Source organism: Chelonus insularis, unplaced genomic scaffold (genome assembly GCF_013357705.1).
Source record: "Chelonus insularis isolate UGA/USDA-ARS -01 unplaced genomic scaffold, ASM1335770v1 contig_404_pilon, whole genome shotgun sequence".
Taxonomy (NCBI): domain Eukaryota; kingdom Metazoa; phylum Arthropoda; class Insecta; order Hymenoptera; family Braconidae; genus Chelonus; species Chelonus insularis.
Window position 1 is genome coordinate 162,827 of NW_023276561.1, and position 15,229 is coordinate 178,055.

A 15,229-nucleotide genomic window follows, 5' to 3' on the forward strand; every position below is an offset into this window, starting at 1 on the left:
ATGATAAAATATAATGTATATATTAAAGAATTAATAATTAAAATAATTATAATTTTGCTAAGTTTAATGCATTCGGATAAGTAATCTTATTCCGGTCGAGTTCTTCGTTAGGCTTAGCACCGTATAGATCCTATTTAATGTAAAGAGGAAATTTTTGAATACATAAATTACACTTAATTTAAGATCCATATAATTTTTAAATTGACAAACAAATGTTTAAAAATCATTTAAGAATATTTGTTTTTTTTAAGACGAATGTGTATGTGTATGCAAGGAGAATGAAAAATGTTTCTGCAATCCTGTATTTCTTATCTAAAATATTGAGAAAGTTATCTATTATTATTATTATCATTAATATTATGCGATTGCAGGACTTAATACAGCGTATTAAAATACGCGACACGTTTTTCGAGCTCAATTATCTATTGTGACGTACAAAGAGAGATGATATTATGCCTATGGTTTATTTTATTTATTTGTATTCTATATGAAATATCAAGATTATAATGTTATTAATATAATGATTATTGATTGATAGATTTATTCTTCGGTGATCAATAAATTAAAGACCTCCGGTTTCTTTTGTTATTAATTATTTCAATGAGGGTACATTCACAAATTTTACCTCCCCGCTATTTTGTAATGTTATAAAGAACAGAAATATAACGTTAACGTATTCTTCATATGAATACATATATTGGGGATTTATAAAACATGCCAAGCACCTTGCCTTTTAATATCATTCTTGGTCTTGTCCGTATAGTATCATGGAGACACTGAATGACTCCATTTGTGCGTGAATTAAGTCTTTGACCATGATAAAGCGTATTTACATACGCTATAACGCACATATGAAATGAAAAATGTGTTATCAAGAATCATTCACCTCTAAAATTAATGCATTCACACGTTAATTAATTGAAGGAAAAATCTTCACTGTAGGCAGTTGCCTGGACGTTAAAGGATTTTCCTTACCAATACTTACAGTTCAAAAAAGAGAAAATTTTAAGAAGAGAATATACACAAAATACAGGTACTACCATCGGACAAATAGACAATATAGACCGATAGCTATATATATAACTATATATATATATATATATATATATATATATATAAGGATCATCTTAAAGTGCCTCAAAAGATACTTTTAAAACGCCCATTGACTAATTCTCAACTACCAAGTTTGATAGGAGAATCATTTCGTATAAAAGTCAATGATATTTCTAAAGCTCGTTAAGGGCTTTAATTACTTAAAAACCAAATTTTAGTAACAGTAGATTTTCTTTAATGAAATTGTGAAGTCAGCATCAAATAAAACACTCACTGGCCTTCTTTTTTTTTAGTGCCATCTTCACCACATATGAAAACCAATACAAGTACACGAATCGTTCAATTATTGCGTGTCCTTTGGTTACACGATATTTTCTTGAGCAGAAGAGTACGACTTGGTGAGTTCTTTACAGTAATGTTTTCACTTATGCCTTCTAGCCCTTGAATCACGAGCCTCTTGCTATGCACTCGGTTACGTTTTCCAATTATGAGGATGTGCTCGAGATGGAGCTTGACTGCCTTGTCCCTGCGATGCTTGCGACGGAATCATGTCGAGCAGGTACTGACGTTGGAGATCAGCCGCCTGGCGTTGAAGCTCAACGAGGCCTTTGCCGCCGGCGGCCTGTGCCATCGCGAGTTGATAAGGATATAATATAGGATTAAATGGTGGCATCATATGTGCTGGAAGTGGCTGGTGTGGTGGTAATCCAGGCACTGGATTTTTTGCCAATTCTGCAGAATAATTTAATACTTAAAAATATAATTATTTCTTGAATCTTTATATTTATTCTAAGCTAGAAGCTTACCTCTTAATAATTGCTGTTGAATTGCAGCTGCAGCTGCTGCATGATGGGGAGAGAATTTTCCACTTTCAGCGAGTTTTACTAACGGATGCTCTTGAAGTTTAGGTGTTGGTGGTGTTGGAGCTGGTGGGGGAGCCTGTTGAACTGTTGGTGGAGGTGCTGGAGGTGTTGCTACTCTTCTGGTTGGCGTTACTGCTTTAGGTACGGGCTTTGGTGCCGGTGGATCTGGACTTGGACTTGCTGCCTGTGCCAATTTTTGTTCCATTTCATGTTCTTGTTGGAGGGCTTTTACAAAGGCAGTTTTTAATCTAAAATAATCAGAAAAAGTTTAGATAAATAGATAAATATCAATATTAATTTATTTTTTTTTTTTGTGTATAAAAAAATATTTACCGATTTGTGTGTTCAGCTTTAAGGGCCTTTTTAACATTCGTTGTAACACAGTGCTCACAAATGACCCGAGGATCACGACCAGCTGGTGGTCTAAGAAATGTAGCATGTTGTCCACGTGGTCCATCTTTTTTACCATTCGTTGCTGGTTTTTCCCATTTCCATACTGGAGTAAAGTCAGTCTTACACTGAGTACATTCAAAGGGTTCTGGTGGTGGCGGTACAGCCGGTTCTTTAGTAATGAAATCAACTACATGTTCAAGACCAACAAGATAAATGAATTCCGTATTTGATGGATTGGGAACAAAATGCATTTCTGGAGGTGGTGGTTTTGGTGGTGGTATTTGTAATAATGTTTTTTCCAGTTGATTTCTTAAAGCCAATTTAGCAGCTGCTTGACGTTGTGCCGGTCTTTGACTATCTTCTCTTGGCCGTTCCTTTGTAAAATAAGCATGAATGATAAATTAGTTTACATTTAAAAATAAACTTTTTCACGTAAGTTAATCGTGTTATAAATAAAATGAATTAAAGCTAGCTTCAGGTTATTGTTAATAATTAAATACCTGCTCGGGAATCACAGAAGTATTAATAACAGGAGTAGATTTACTTTCTTGAGGTCCGACAAGCTGCATTACAATTATATAATAATTTTGGCATAAATGTAATTTATAAATTTATCACTAAGACTGGTGTTAATATTTATTAAAAAATTATTGTAATGGCATATTTTATGTACCTGATGAGCAGGAACAGGTGTAGGATCTTTAGTTGATCGTTCAGTTCTATCAGCTGGAGCATGATAACCAGGTACGGTTGGTGTACTACTCGGGGGTCTACTACGTGGGTGTGGCGGTTGTGGTATTACCATATTAGGTGGTATTCCAGTACTTGATGTAGGACTTCTTCCTGCATTCGGTGGTAATAACATTCCTGGTGGTGGTGCATGAAGACTACTACTGCTACGACTTGGTGCAGGTTGACCTCGAAGTAACGGCGGTGGAGCTTTTGTCATTCTATGGCTGGAATTTTTTATTTAATAATTAATTATTTAAAAAAATTGATACCTTTTTTATACTATTATTGTTATCAATTGACAAAATAATTACCTGTGTGCTGTCTGTTGTACTGTTACCGGTGGTGGTAATTTATTAGAAATCTTCGGAACAGCAGCAATATTTTCTTTAAGTTGTTGTGACTGTCTTAATTTTTTTAACAATACTAATTTCATTTCTTCTGATCTCAATTCTTCACGCAACTTCCTTAATGTTCTTTCTCGCTCTGCTAATTCATCTGAAGATAATTCTTTAATTGGTAAAAGTGGTGGCATTTCACCTTCGTCACTATCTGAAGTATTTCCATTAACATAGCCATTGATTCTAGGTTCATCAGGACTTTCAGCATAACTTCGTTCTATCCTAGGTCTCAAATTTCGTCGTGGTCTTCTGTCATCACCACTCTTGGGAGCCAAAATTCCACGTGAAGAGTTTTGTATATTTCTCTGCTCGGGTAAATTATTCTCCACATTAGATACCGGATAATGTAGACCTAAATTTAATGGACCACCAGTATCTCCACTGAGGTTAGTTGGTAATGACGGAGACTCTCTTCTGACACTACTATAAATAAAAGTTAATTATTATAATTGGATATTTCGTGAGAGTGTTTGTGTTATTCGGATACAACTAGATAAAAAACTTGTTGTTTTATGTAACAACTTATCAGTTCTAACGGTCTTGTGTATACCGAAGTATGTAATGTTGTTACAAATGATAATTTCGAATATATACAAAGGAAATGAAAATAAGTAAAGTAGCTAATAAATATGTTTACCTGACGCTCAAATCAACCACTGAATCTCCGTCCAAATCCATGGCTTCCATTCTTCTAGATGTCACTGCCCTGTAATGAGAAAGAGAAATGTTGGTTATAATTAATTTAATATGTATGACTTGATATCCAATAATCCATAAATGTTCTTCAAATGTTTAGCGTTGATAAGAATAGAAATATTGAGTAATTTCCATTTCTGTTAAATATAACAAATCGAAAACTATCGTAAGTAGATTTGCTTCCACGTCTAGCATAGCCTGGAGGTCAATTGCATTAGGGATAACGTTCTAACCTCTTGAGTAAAGTTTCTCTAATTTATATCCCTTCGCGCCAATGTATTAGTTCACATTCCGAACGATTAAAAAAATACTTGGTAAAATGTTTAACTTTACTACAGACACATGTTGAATATTATCTAATGACAGTATGATGATGACGTACCTCTAGGATATTCGCGTCGAAGCCACTTCCAAACGGTATCGAGGAATTAAATTTGATGCTTCGGAAGTGGCGTCTCCGCACAATGGCAGCTAAGTGTAGAGAGCGGGACTGAAAAGCAAGGGGCGAAGAGGAGGGAGAGGGCTGCTCCAAAGCAACCAGAAGAAAGAAAAAGAACGAGAGACGAAGGGAGGGAGAGCGAGTGGAGCCGAGTCGAGGTAGAAGAGGGGACACTGTCGCACATTAATTACTTCTCCCCTCGTCCCTTGTCCTCGACTGCTTCAAACCATTGGGACCGCCATGCGTGCAGGCGGGGGCGCGTCAGAAAGTAATACCTCCATCTCTCGTCGTTGGTCTCTCCACCCCCAACTCGTTGATTTTCCCGAATTTCGCGTGTTTCCTCTCCCCTGCTGGACGTTTACATATATGCCTTGACTACATACGTGTATACATTGGAAAATCGATTTTTCGCTGGCGACCTCTCCAACCCATCCCGAACAGAATAAGTGAGATAGAAAAATAAATGAAAATTGGAAGATAGAAAAAGATAGTTAAGTTAGTAATAGATGTTTCACATCTCTACATGTCGATCTCGTATAATTACTGTCATTTCAGGCCGACAACCGTTCATGACCTCTCTCATTCCCTCCTTTTTCAGTTGCTTTGCCTACTACTGTCTCTCTTGTTACATACGTGGCTTTTCTTTATCTTTCGATCAGGGATTTACTATCATAGAGCCTTCATAAACTACGCTAGGTCAATCATTAGAATGATACCTTAAATGTTTTTCATTTATCATGGATATTAGTGATATTTTATGATATTAATAGAACAGTAATCATTAAGAGTATTAAATTAGATTATTGAAAAAATGCCAAACTTTTTATACCAACAAATATATATTCTTCTTAAGAAAAAAAAATATCATCATTATAAGAAAATATTTCCGGAAAATCAACTGACTTCATCAACAGACCTACGGATGAAGAATACGGTAAATAGGGGTTCATAAAAATCCTAAAACATACCTGGAAGATTTATTAGATCCGGAATATTGTCTTCAAAAACAATTGATTGGGCAAAACACCTTGGTATTTCTTGGAGAACTGATATTCAAAATTCATACAATGTAGATGCTTTTCATTGAAATATTATTCTATAGCTCATGCAGATTTGGAAGCACGTTGTCAATATGTACAATGTTGCTTTGCCGGATAAATTTTATTGTATTAGAATAATCACTATGTATTTTAGACAACTATTGAAACAGTTGAAGACGATGGCCAATAATTACAACGATATTAATTTTTTCATGGCTGATTACTTAATTATGCACAATTTTTATACACTCCCATTGAGTCTTTTTCTCTTTATACATGATGCTTGTCACCGCTATCAACCATAGAATCTTATTTTAAAGAAAGTTTGATTCACACCCACGCAAATAGTCGAATTTACTACTGTATAATGGGAGAGTAGAGATTGAAAATCAGTTAACACGAAAAAAAAACACGCGCCACCTTCGCGCAAAAATTAACGAGAGTAATTCAATATGGCGACGTACCGCAACACTTACTATCTTTTACTTTTAGGCCATGTAGCGTGTTTCTCTCCTTCCAATCAACTAAATTCATATGTTTACTCTCCTTGTCGAATCGTTGTCAAACATGTAGTATTTCGAGAGCCGGTAGTATACATTCGTCACCTTTTCGTGTGATACATACACGCGTGTATATTAATAACAAGACAATTGTCTTTATAAAAATTCTCTTTTCACTACACTTTCTGAGATTACTCTTTAAAAAGATTTTAAATGCTTACTCAGTTTATTTTAATCTAATAATAAATTCCATTTTACACAAACGTTTCAACTCGACCGAATGGTTACATCAACTGAAACCCAACTGCAATATTTTTTCATCTATTCGTTCCACTCAGCGCGGAAGATAATGTAGGAAGAATTATCGACCGAAACAATTAAATACATTTTAAAAGCTAACACGAGGTAGCAGTGAATGATAATAACCAGTAAGTTTTCAACTAGTTCGATAGATGTCACTTCAAGTAGAAAACCTAACCGTCAATAAAATTTTATAAACATTCCATAAGAAATAAGGATTTATCCATATTTATTAGTATTTTTCATGATATTTTAATTACTTCTTATTTTTTCTTTTTATTCAGACGTGTGAAGATGAATTACGAGATGAAAACCAAAATTACGGGCAAAGATTTATACGCTAAATTTCAAGAGTTGATGCCGGGTGGAGTACTAAAAAAAATTACTCCAGAAATTTTAAATGAAATATGTAATCATCCATCAACTCAGCCGTTTCTTAAATGGTTTTATGAATATGTAGGACCTGACAATATTTTAACTAGAGAAGAAATGCGATTGTAAGTGTAGTTTACAATTTTATTATTATTTCTAAAATAGTTGAGCATTATTTAATAAGAACACTTGACATATATTTAGACGTGAAAATCTCAAAACAAGTGGGCAATGGCACACTGGAAAAGAATTGGATGATGCTCTCGAAGAAGCTTTAAAAGATACTCCAGAACTAATGTCCTTAATTGAAGCCAATAAAAATTATGAAATGGAGCTTACCAAACAATATGAGCAAGAGAAAGAAGCTTATGAGGCAGATTTAAAAGATCTTAAAGCATTTGAAGAAGAATTAAGACGAATAAAGTTAGTATGTATCTTCAAATAAATTAATTACATAATTATAATGAAGTATTACATATTACGTTTTTTTTTTTTTTAGACAACTCAATACAAAATTATCCGAAGATTTAGAAAAAGAAGAAACTATGCTTCTGAAATTGCAAATTCAATCAGATGAAGCTTACGAAGATTGTTGCAAAGATGCTGAAAAGTTTGATACTGTACACCATGAGTTATACAATGCACTTCAAAGTTTACTAAAAGTTTACGGTGATGCTGCACAAATGGTAGGAATTTAGTTGTGAACAATCTAAATTTAAAATGTATTGATAATTATATTTATTATACTTCATAGTAATTGTATGATTAATTATTTTTAGAGAGGACCGCCTGTTACATGGACTCAAATGCCTCTAGAATCATTTGTTAATCAAATAGAAGCTCATTATAAATACATACAAATTCATATACAAAAAGAGCATAAAAATTTAATGATATCAGAAGAAACTTCAGTGATTCCGGAAAATGCTAGTGTAACAACAGATGAAAGTGAAAATGAGAGAACGGAAATGGAAAAAGCTCAAGAATTAATGAGATGTCAAAAAGAGTAAGCTAAAATTTAGTCAGTAATTTTTTATTGTCTCTATTTAATTAGTAGGCTTAAACAAATAAATATTTTTATCAATTTTTAGTTTAGAAGCTTCAACACTACATAAAATTGAAGCAGAAATGGACATGGCATCTAGTGAAGCAATACATTTAAAAGCAGCAGAAATATACAATGATGGAGACACGAAATTTCCAAAATCACAAGTTCAGAAAAAGTAATCTCTTCAGTTTTATTATATTATAATTAATGTTAGTGGACTGGAATAATGTATTTTTTTTTCATGTAAAAGCATGGAAATTGCACAGATGTTATCACAAAAAGATTTATTAGAAGAAGAAAATTTAATCTTAGAAAGCCAGTTAAAAGAAAGTGTAGAACGTTTTGCTAAGTTATCAATGACAAAGGTTTTAATTGAAGAAGCTGAAAATCGTCTTGAAAGAAAACAAAGGCGTTTGAAAAAATTTCAAAATTTTTTATATTTTGCAAGAGATTTGGGTCATTCATCTGCAGACTTGTTGATACTTTTAATGCAACTGGAGCTTCAAAAGTTTCAGAAAATAATTAATTTAACTACTTCAGCAAGATCATATTTACAAATGGAGTATACATGCTCTGCTAAAAGAACTGTAAGTAATTCAAGATTTAAGCTAAATAAGTTTCACTATAATATAGTATATTAATAAAAGATAATACCATTATCTAAAAGGAAATTATGAAAGAACTGCAAACTCAGTTTGATAAAATTACCTCATTGCCACTCAACGAGCAGAATATTTACAACAAAATTTGCACTGAAATTATAGTAAATAATGCAAATACTTCAGATGCTTTTAATTTAGCTGAAGAAAAATATAAAGATATTATAAAAGAAAATGACAAGTTGAAAAAAGAAATTGTCAAGACTGACTTGGATGATATTGTTCAAAAATTGAAATTACTGTAAGTAAATAATTATTATTATTAATGATTTATTGGTTATTAATTGCTTTATTTCTATAGAAAAGACAGTTTAATTATTGCTTATGACAAAGAAATGAGTGGAGCAACAAAAAGTTTTAGATATATGCCTGATGATTTAGCTCTTCAATTTGCAACAGTATTAAAGAAATCAGAAACTGTTCAGACCCTTTTTAATGAACAAAGAAAAAAATTTAAATACTTTACGGTAATTATTTTAAAAATTTATTTATGATCTTCTAATGCATTTGAATGTAAATTTAATGGTTATTTAATTATTCCAACCACTTAAGGATAAAATCAGTAAAGATCCAATTGAACGAGAAAAAGAAATTTTATGGCAGAAATTTTTAGCAAATCCAGATGGCTTAAAAGAAAGATATGAAAAATTACAAAGTATCGCAGAGCGATCACTTTTCGTTAATTCTCTTAATTGTGAGTAAATAAAATGTTCTTTTTTTTTTACTTTTCTATTATTCATATTTAATAAAAAAAATGATTTTCCTTGAATTATTGGACCACATTACTTAATCAGTGATGAAAATTTTTAAAAACACATTTACTTATTTCATGTAAATAAATTAAGGTATATAAATAATGATTTTGTCTGTATGTAAATAGAAAAAAAAAAAATATTCAATGTCATCAAAATAAAACACGTAACAAGAAAAATATCGGAATACCCAAGGAGGTTAACAGATTAGCAAAAATTGGCCTTCGCATTTAATAAAAAAAAAACCTCATATAGTCACATACAAATACAATGTATTTATAATCATTATTTTTTAATTTTACATACAATCATTAATCATATTACTCATTACTTCATGAGTGTAGTGTAGTATAATACTTAACACTAATACATACATAATATGAACCTATGCTAAATATGTTGTCCAGAAACAAAAAATTTTATTCATACAAAAACACACCAAGTAAGTTCTAGCATTCATCTCACTAATACTAGTCTTAGGCAGAATATACTTGTATATTTTAGAGTAATAACAAACACATGGAGAGTTGCACACGCGTACGATATACTTCCCGAACAATGACGTAGTGGCCATGCTCGAGAGTAACCTTGATCCAGGCATCCAGACTTTCCCCCACTTTCTTGCTATCCATCGGTGGATTCATCTGTCTTTGTTTTACTCATTGATCCCTTGGTCCCTGTTTTACTCTGGCAATACATCCACTACAATATTTGTCCATAATCTATGAAAAAAAAAGCAGTAATAAATAAACATAAAATTGCACTGTTACTTATTAGACCTATCAACTGGACGCCAAGTTATTTATTATGCACTGCGCTCAATTGTTTTATTTTATCATTGATTAGTTTGTTAGCGAGAAGAATCCTAGTATGTATCAGTTGTGGATTAGTTTCCGTGAGCGTAAAAAGTATTATCGATTCGTCAGGGTTGAGTTAACGGTTTGTTTACATGAACAGTGGCTTACTGCGCATGCGCTACACAACCAAAACAATAATATAACAACAGAGGAGTAAAAAAGTTCATGGCTGGCAGCAGCAGCAGCACTAGCAGAAGCAGAAGAGCAGACGGCCGATGGCTGGCTCCATTTTCGTAAGCTTCTCTCACCAAGTCGACCAAATTATAATCTAAAATATTACATGTTGTTCGGAGAATAGTTATTGTTAAAAATTATTTTTTTCAAAATCAATAACTACTGCAACGTAAACAATAATATTTACGAATTAAACGTAAAAGAAAACAAGTTGTAACCAGAAGTTAACGATTGTGTGTTTGGTGAAACGGAGCGTGAGAATCGACTCTCACGGAAATAACAAAAAAAAAAAGAAACCTCAAAATCTTCATTAAGGATATTTATAAACTAATCAAACAGTTGAAGTTGTGTAAACGTTATAAATAAAATATTGAAAGATTTGTTATTATTATGATTCAAGAAATTTTTATGCAAGTGAAGCCGGTGAATTTATACTGTGAAAGCTTTACTCAATATAATCGGCTTTAATTCATTGACACTAAAATTACGAAACAGTATCAATTACTGGTAAATAAATAAAGGAATTGTAAAATTCCTTGAAGTGTAATAATCAATAGAAAAATATTTTTAAAAAATTTACAATATCAATTGTTGTGAAGTGAGTTTTGAAATTGATACATGTTTGAGTACAAAAAATATTACAGTTTGTGATTAAAGTATCAAAGCTTACTTGGAATAAGAGAGTATCACGCGTTTTCGCCGGGTGAATCACGCGCACTTATAATTGATTACACATTCACAAGTGGAAATTATTTATTAGTATCATCATACATTGTTGACATATCAAGTCAGCGAGAAAACAGTATTGAGGTGAGTTCATCAGAGAAATTTCTATGTAATAAACGTGGATTAGTCATCATCTAGTGATTGTATATGTGTAGTTATTTTCGATGTGTAAGATACATCATATTTACTTTTCTCTCTCTGTTTTCATTCTCAGGGAACCCACTAGTCGGTCAGCGTCGTCTGTGTCGATATAATAACAATAACACAAGGAACTTGAGGCTACAAAATTACTGTTTACCTTGGATTCCTGGAATTGAGCTACAAAAATTTGTAGCTAAGACAGCAGGTATAATATTTTTATACCTGAGATATTAGTGAAAACGACTCAGGAGAAACGAAAGTTCTATTATTGAATACATAGTTCAAAATGCCTAGTGCTGGGGAGCAAAATTTCTTAACCCGAGACGTGGACGTCTTGGTTCATGGAATCAAACAAAGCCTAAAATTATCCAATTTTAAGGAGAAATCAAACCATAATCGTATCATCAGATCATCACCATATTATGACAGAAATTCAAAACCTTCGCGAAAAATTGCTCGTATTTACACAACAGATGTAAATAATAGCAAAAAATCGCCCAGTTATTTAGATCCATATTTGGAGTTAAAGCTGCTAATTCAACAAGGAAGATTAATTAGTGAAGCTGTAAGAAAATTGCAAACGATGAACTTGGTGGAACTATCGAATGAAGTAAAAGATGATGACCACGAAGAGGATGATGATGACGTGTAAAGAATGGCGTTACTGTGAAGAATGGCGTTATTTAAGCACGAAAATTGGCTCGGTTGCACGATAAGTTGCTGACGAAATCGTGTTTCTGTCGTTTACTCAGAGCGTTCTCTCTTTTACTCTGTCTCGCTCTTTCCTTTCTCCTCATCACTTCCACTCAGTCATTCTATCGCGCTCAGAGGATGTCTATTCACACACATTTGTCATCATCGTCGTGGTCGTGAATGCCTGGTACCATATGTATTCTGCAAACGCACACTTGTATATGTAATACGTTTACATACGCTCATACATTGATTTATTGGTACATATACGCTGGTAGAAGCATACAGTGTAGAGAATATATTGAGGCCATACAAAGGAACCCAAGTAGTCTTGGCAACACAATTAGCCACAAGAAACTTTCCTTAAATGGTCGTGTTTGTAAATATCTAATTGTTGTTATCCTCATATTACAATTTGTGAGATTCGTGAACTTTCATACGAGCTCAATTATTACATCGAATTCTAAAAAAATAATCACTTAAAAAAATATTCATTTTATTGATGTTGTCAAGAATTGTTCTTATTAATATAAACTGAAATCATACATATGTGTATTTTTTCTTCAAGTTAATAAGTTTTATACAAACAGAAAACAAATATGGTCCATGTTCTTTCTAGTTACAGAAAAATTAAATTTTGTTATAAAATGATAATTGTTGAATTATAAAAATACTCTATAACTGATAAAACACAAAAAAAAATTTCATTTTTTATATTTTTCAATATCAATTATTTCTTGTACTCCATAACAATTGTTTAAGTAAAAAGATTTACAACATCAAACTTAACTTTAACTTAATCTAATTCTATTTCACACGACACCATTTACGACATTCGTGTCACAGACGAATCTTTCTGGCAATCGTTTTGTCAACGCTTAATGTTACCGTCATCATTTTTATCTATAATCTAAACAAAATTTCTCTCGTAATTTTCTCCGATAATTTCTATCATGAAATCATGGAATTTAATGATGAGAATTATGAAGTTAAATATAGTTGTTCTATTCTTTGTATCATGCAATCAATATTTATTCCTAGCCAACTTCCTTATTCTTTCTCCGATCTGATAAACTATGCATGTATAGTTCTCAGAAATACTTTTGGCTTTGCAGTAATATAACTTTATTCCAGTTAAAGATATAGAGTTATAATCATAGGTACTTTGGCATATAGACGGCCACGAGATTGTTAAGCAATCGTTAATATACAAAACAAAAAAGAATGAGAATGTCAATCAATGATTGAGACAAGCGATATTTAAAGAGAGAATAAATAAACAGTAGCATCATATTTTGCTATGCATGTTTTAGTGCATAGGTTATTATGTATCATTTGTCGATCAGTTCAAAGGGCGTTGATGTAAAAAACATTATCACTATAAATGCTATTATTATCTGGCAAAAAGCGTATTCTAAAAAAAAATGAATATACTTATTATTCCAAATAATGATTTATTTGTGAAATTAAATGGCTGTTTAAATGATCTTACAGTAAAGATTATAATGATTATTAAAATTTTCTATCTAATTTCAAAATTAATAATATTCATAAAACATCAGCACCATAATAACTTGATCCAACATTTAATTCATTAATTGATGGATTAATGAATATGTAGTTTTCATTATTATTCAATAGCTCGGAAATTAAACGAATGAGCAAACGTGATTTTTGTAAGAGTGAAAAAACTGAAAAACCTTATTTTTTTTATGTATATAAGTTAAGTTAATAGTAAGTATGAGTGCTATGTTTGAATCAACTTTTTTTATGAGAAGAATGCTTTTTATTTTTTTTTTTCTAGTTTAAGTCGTTTTAGAATAATTATTACAATAACTTAGAAAAATAAAACAATGTCTCGTTGTGATCGTCAGACGTGTTCACGCCTGATATTTGTAATAATAGATGGAAAATACAATTCCATGTTCTAAACTGAATATAATGTATTTGTGTTTTATTTCTCTACATATTTTTTACCATTATTTTGTAACAATTCGTTCATTTTTAGAAATATTTATGCCCTTTATTATTAAATAATATTTCATCCTGGTTTATATACATATATATATATATATATCTTTGTAGACGTGTTTTGCGGCAGCTGGTTACCGATATCAAACAGTCGGTGGCTATCAGATATACCTTAAAGGCATTACTGGAACACAAAACCGTTGTATTGCGCCAGCAGACCTCATTTTACGAAGTAGAATTCGCATTACAGCAAGATACAATTTTATTGCATCAAACTAAACAACCTGTATAACTATGACTATACGATTCGACATTGTCTCAATGAAGATTGCAAAAATAGTCGAGTCATCTTGTAAGTGTTAAACGAGTATAGATCGTCATATATAATTCGAGGACATTTAAAGGTCTGAAAACAAAAATCAATTACTAGCTATTGCTATTCTTAAGGTTTAACTATTCAAACAAAAATCAATAAGATCAATTGAATTTTTTAAATACACTTTATACCATTAATTTTACATTTATTGACTTTTTTTTTTAACTACTTCATTGAAATAAAAATGTCAATGTTGATGTCTATCAATTGATAATTGATCTGTAAACAAATTAATTGTGATTTCCCCTTGATCCTACGCCCTTGCTCTAAAAGTACAGAACAAAGAAGGGAATCGTTTAATTTACCCAAGCTAGTATAGGGTTCCCAGATGATACTTGGTCCGTTAGCCATTGGGATCCTTGACTGTTAAAAATTCAAACATGTGTTCAGATTATGAATATTATTTACTCCAAAAATTATAAAAGTGAAAGAAAAAATATTTCATAAATAGAAATGAAGAAGAATGCTTTCATACTTTCTGAAAATAACTGTCAAATGTAAATAATACTATTTCCAATGCATGTATATAAACAAGTATAGAAGGACTTACGTAATCAAATGTATTCCATGATTCAGATGGTTACATTAATAAAACGTGACGTAGCATTGATATAGAAGATTCTAGAGTTATAATCGTTACTGAAAGTACCATATTGATAACTTTTATTCCATGTTCGTAAGTAAATATTCAATAGGATGAATCGTGAAAACTGGAACAGATATTAGTGTCTACAACGAACGATTAAGAGAATAAATTTATTTTCTTATATTTAAACATTGGAATCTATGCCTCTGGCAATAAGAAATTATGCATGAAGATTAATTATGTCGACCTGCACTTGCATGTCTGTCTCAACAGAAAGTCTACGGATAAACTGACCTTGTCTACCGTTAAATAAAATAAAAAAAAAACAACAACAATAGATCATTCAATTATCAAATAAACATAATTTATCTTTAGCTAATATAATAATGCAACACAGGTACATATTAAGAAATAATGAGTTCAAGTTCGAAAGAAATATTTATAATCAATGTACTTGGCA

At 31.7% G+C, this 15,229-nt stretch overlaps 2 protein-coding genes and 2 long non-coding RNA genes across 15 annotated transcripts; 1 reads left to right on the plus strand and 3 right to left on the minus strand.

The window, feature by feature from the left end:
* Positions 1–11: 11 nt before the first annotated feature.
* On the minus strand, positions 12–6,413 carry simj (simjang). Of its 11 annotated transcripts, none has more exons than XM_035086940.1 (7): positions 6,336–6,413; positions 4,077–4,145; positions 3,353–3,862; positions 2,983–3,265; positions 2,250–2,683; positions 1,860–2,164; positions 12–1,803 (listed from the first exon to the last, which is right to left on the minus strand). In XM_035086940.1, exons 2-7 carry the CDS (start codon positions 4,124–4,126, stop codon positions 1,526–1,528), a joined length of 1,860 nt encoding a protein of 619 aa, XP_034942831.1. In that variant the 5' UTR covers positions 4,127–4,145; positions 6,336–6,413; the 3' UTR covers positions 12–1,525. The 11 variants fall into 11 exon arrangements, with proteins under 11 accessions (XP_034942831.1, XP_034942837.1, XP_034942832.1 ...); XM_035086946.1 differs by lacking the exon at positions 6,336–6,413 and adding an exon at positions 6,091–6,234 and having other exon boundaries at positions 12–1,785; positions 3,353–3,859; XM_035086941.1 differs by lacking the exon at positions 6,336–6,413 and adding an exon at positions 6,091–6,234 and having other exon boundaries at positions 3,353–3,859.
* LOC118069074 (centromere-associated protein E-like) lies at positions 6,407–9,259 on the plus strand. Of its 2 annotated transcripts, XM_035086948.1 has the most exons (10): positions 6,407–6,542; positions 6,699–6,911; positions 6,991–7,209; positions 7,286–7,472; positions 7,566–7,792; positions 7,878–8,009; positions 8,085–8,421; positions 8,502–8,734; positions 8,795–8,960; positions 9,046–9,259. In XM_035086948.1, exons 2-10 carry the CDS (start codon positions 6,709–6,711, stop codon positions 9,193–9,195), a joined length of 1,854 nt encoding a protein of 617 aa, XP_034942839.1. In that variant the 5' UTR covers positions 6,407–6,542; positions 6,699–6,708; the 3' UTR covers positions 9,196–9,259. The 2 variants fall into 2 exon arrangements, with proteins under 2 accessions (XP_034942839.1, XP_034942838.1); XM_035086947.1 differs by lacking the exon at positions 6,407–6,542 and having other exon boundaries at positions 6,581–6,911.
* Positions 9,260–9,495: 236 nt separating this feature from the next.
* On the minus strand, positions 9,496–11,080 carry LOC118069075 (uncharacterized). Its single transcript, XR_004690574.1, has 2 exons — positions 10,947–11,080; positions 9,496–9,967 (listed from the first exon to the last, which is right to left on the minus strand). It is a non-coding gene; the product is annotated as an uncharacterized lncRNA (long non-coding RNA).
* Positions 11,081–13,479: 2,399 nt separating this feature from the next.
* LOC118069076 (uncharacterized) lies at positions 13,480–15,115 on the minus strand. Its single transcript, XR_004690575.1, has 3 exons — positions 14,734–15,115; positions 14,489–14,546; positions 13,480–14,213 (listed from the first exon to the last, which is right to left on the minus strand). It is a non-coding gene; the product is annotated as an uncharacterized lncRNA (long non-coding RNA).
* Positions 15,116–15,229: the final 114 nt, after the last annotated feature.

Bases quoted from the DNA above. Each gene is read 5' to 3' on its own strand.
- LOC118069074 (XM_035086948.1), top strand. From the start codon at position 6,709: ATGAATTACGAGATGAAAACCAAAATTACGGGCAAAGATTTATACGCT. The intron at 8,735-8,794 runs GTAAGTAAATAA...TTATTTCTATAG, and splicing joins GTTCAAAAATTGAAATTACT to AAAAGACAGTTTAATTATTG. The intron at 8,961-9,045 runs GTAATTATTTTA...CAACCACTTAAG, and splicing joins AAAAATTTAAATACTTTACG to GATAAAATCAGTAAAGATCC.
- simj (XM_035086940.1), bottom strand. From the start codon at position 4,126: ATGGAAGCCATGGATTTGGACGGAGATTCAGTGGTTGATTTGAGCGTC. The intron at 3,863-4,076 runs GTAAACATATTT...TTTTATTTATAG, and splicing joins GTGGTTGATTTGAGCGTCAG to TAGTGTCAGAAGAGAGTCTC. The intron at 1,804-1,859 runs GTAAGCTTCTAG...TATATTTTTAAG, and splicing joins TCAACAGCAATTATTAAGAG to TATTAAATTATTCTGCAGAA.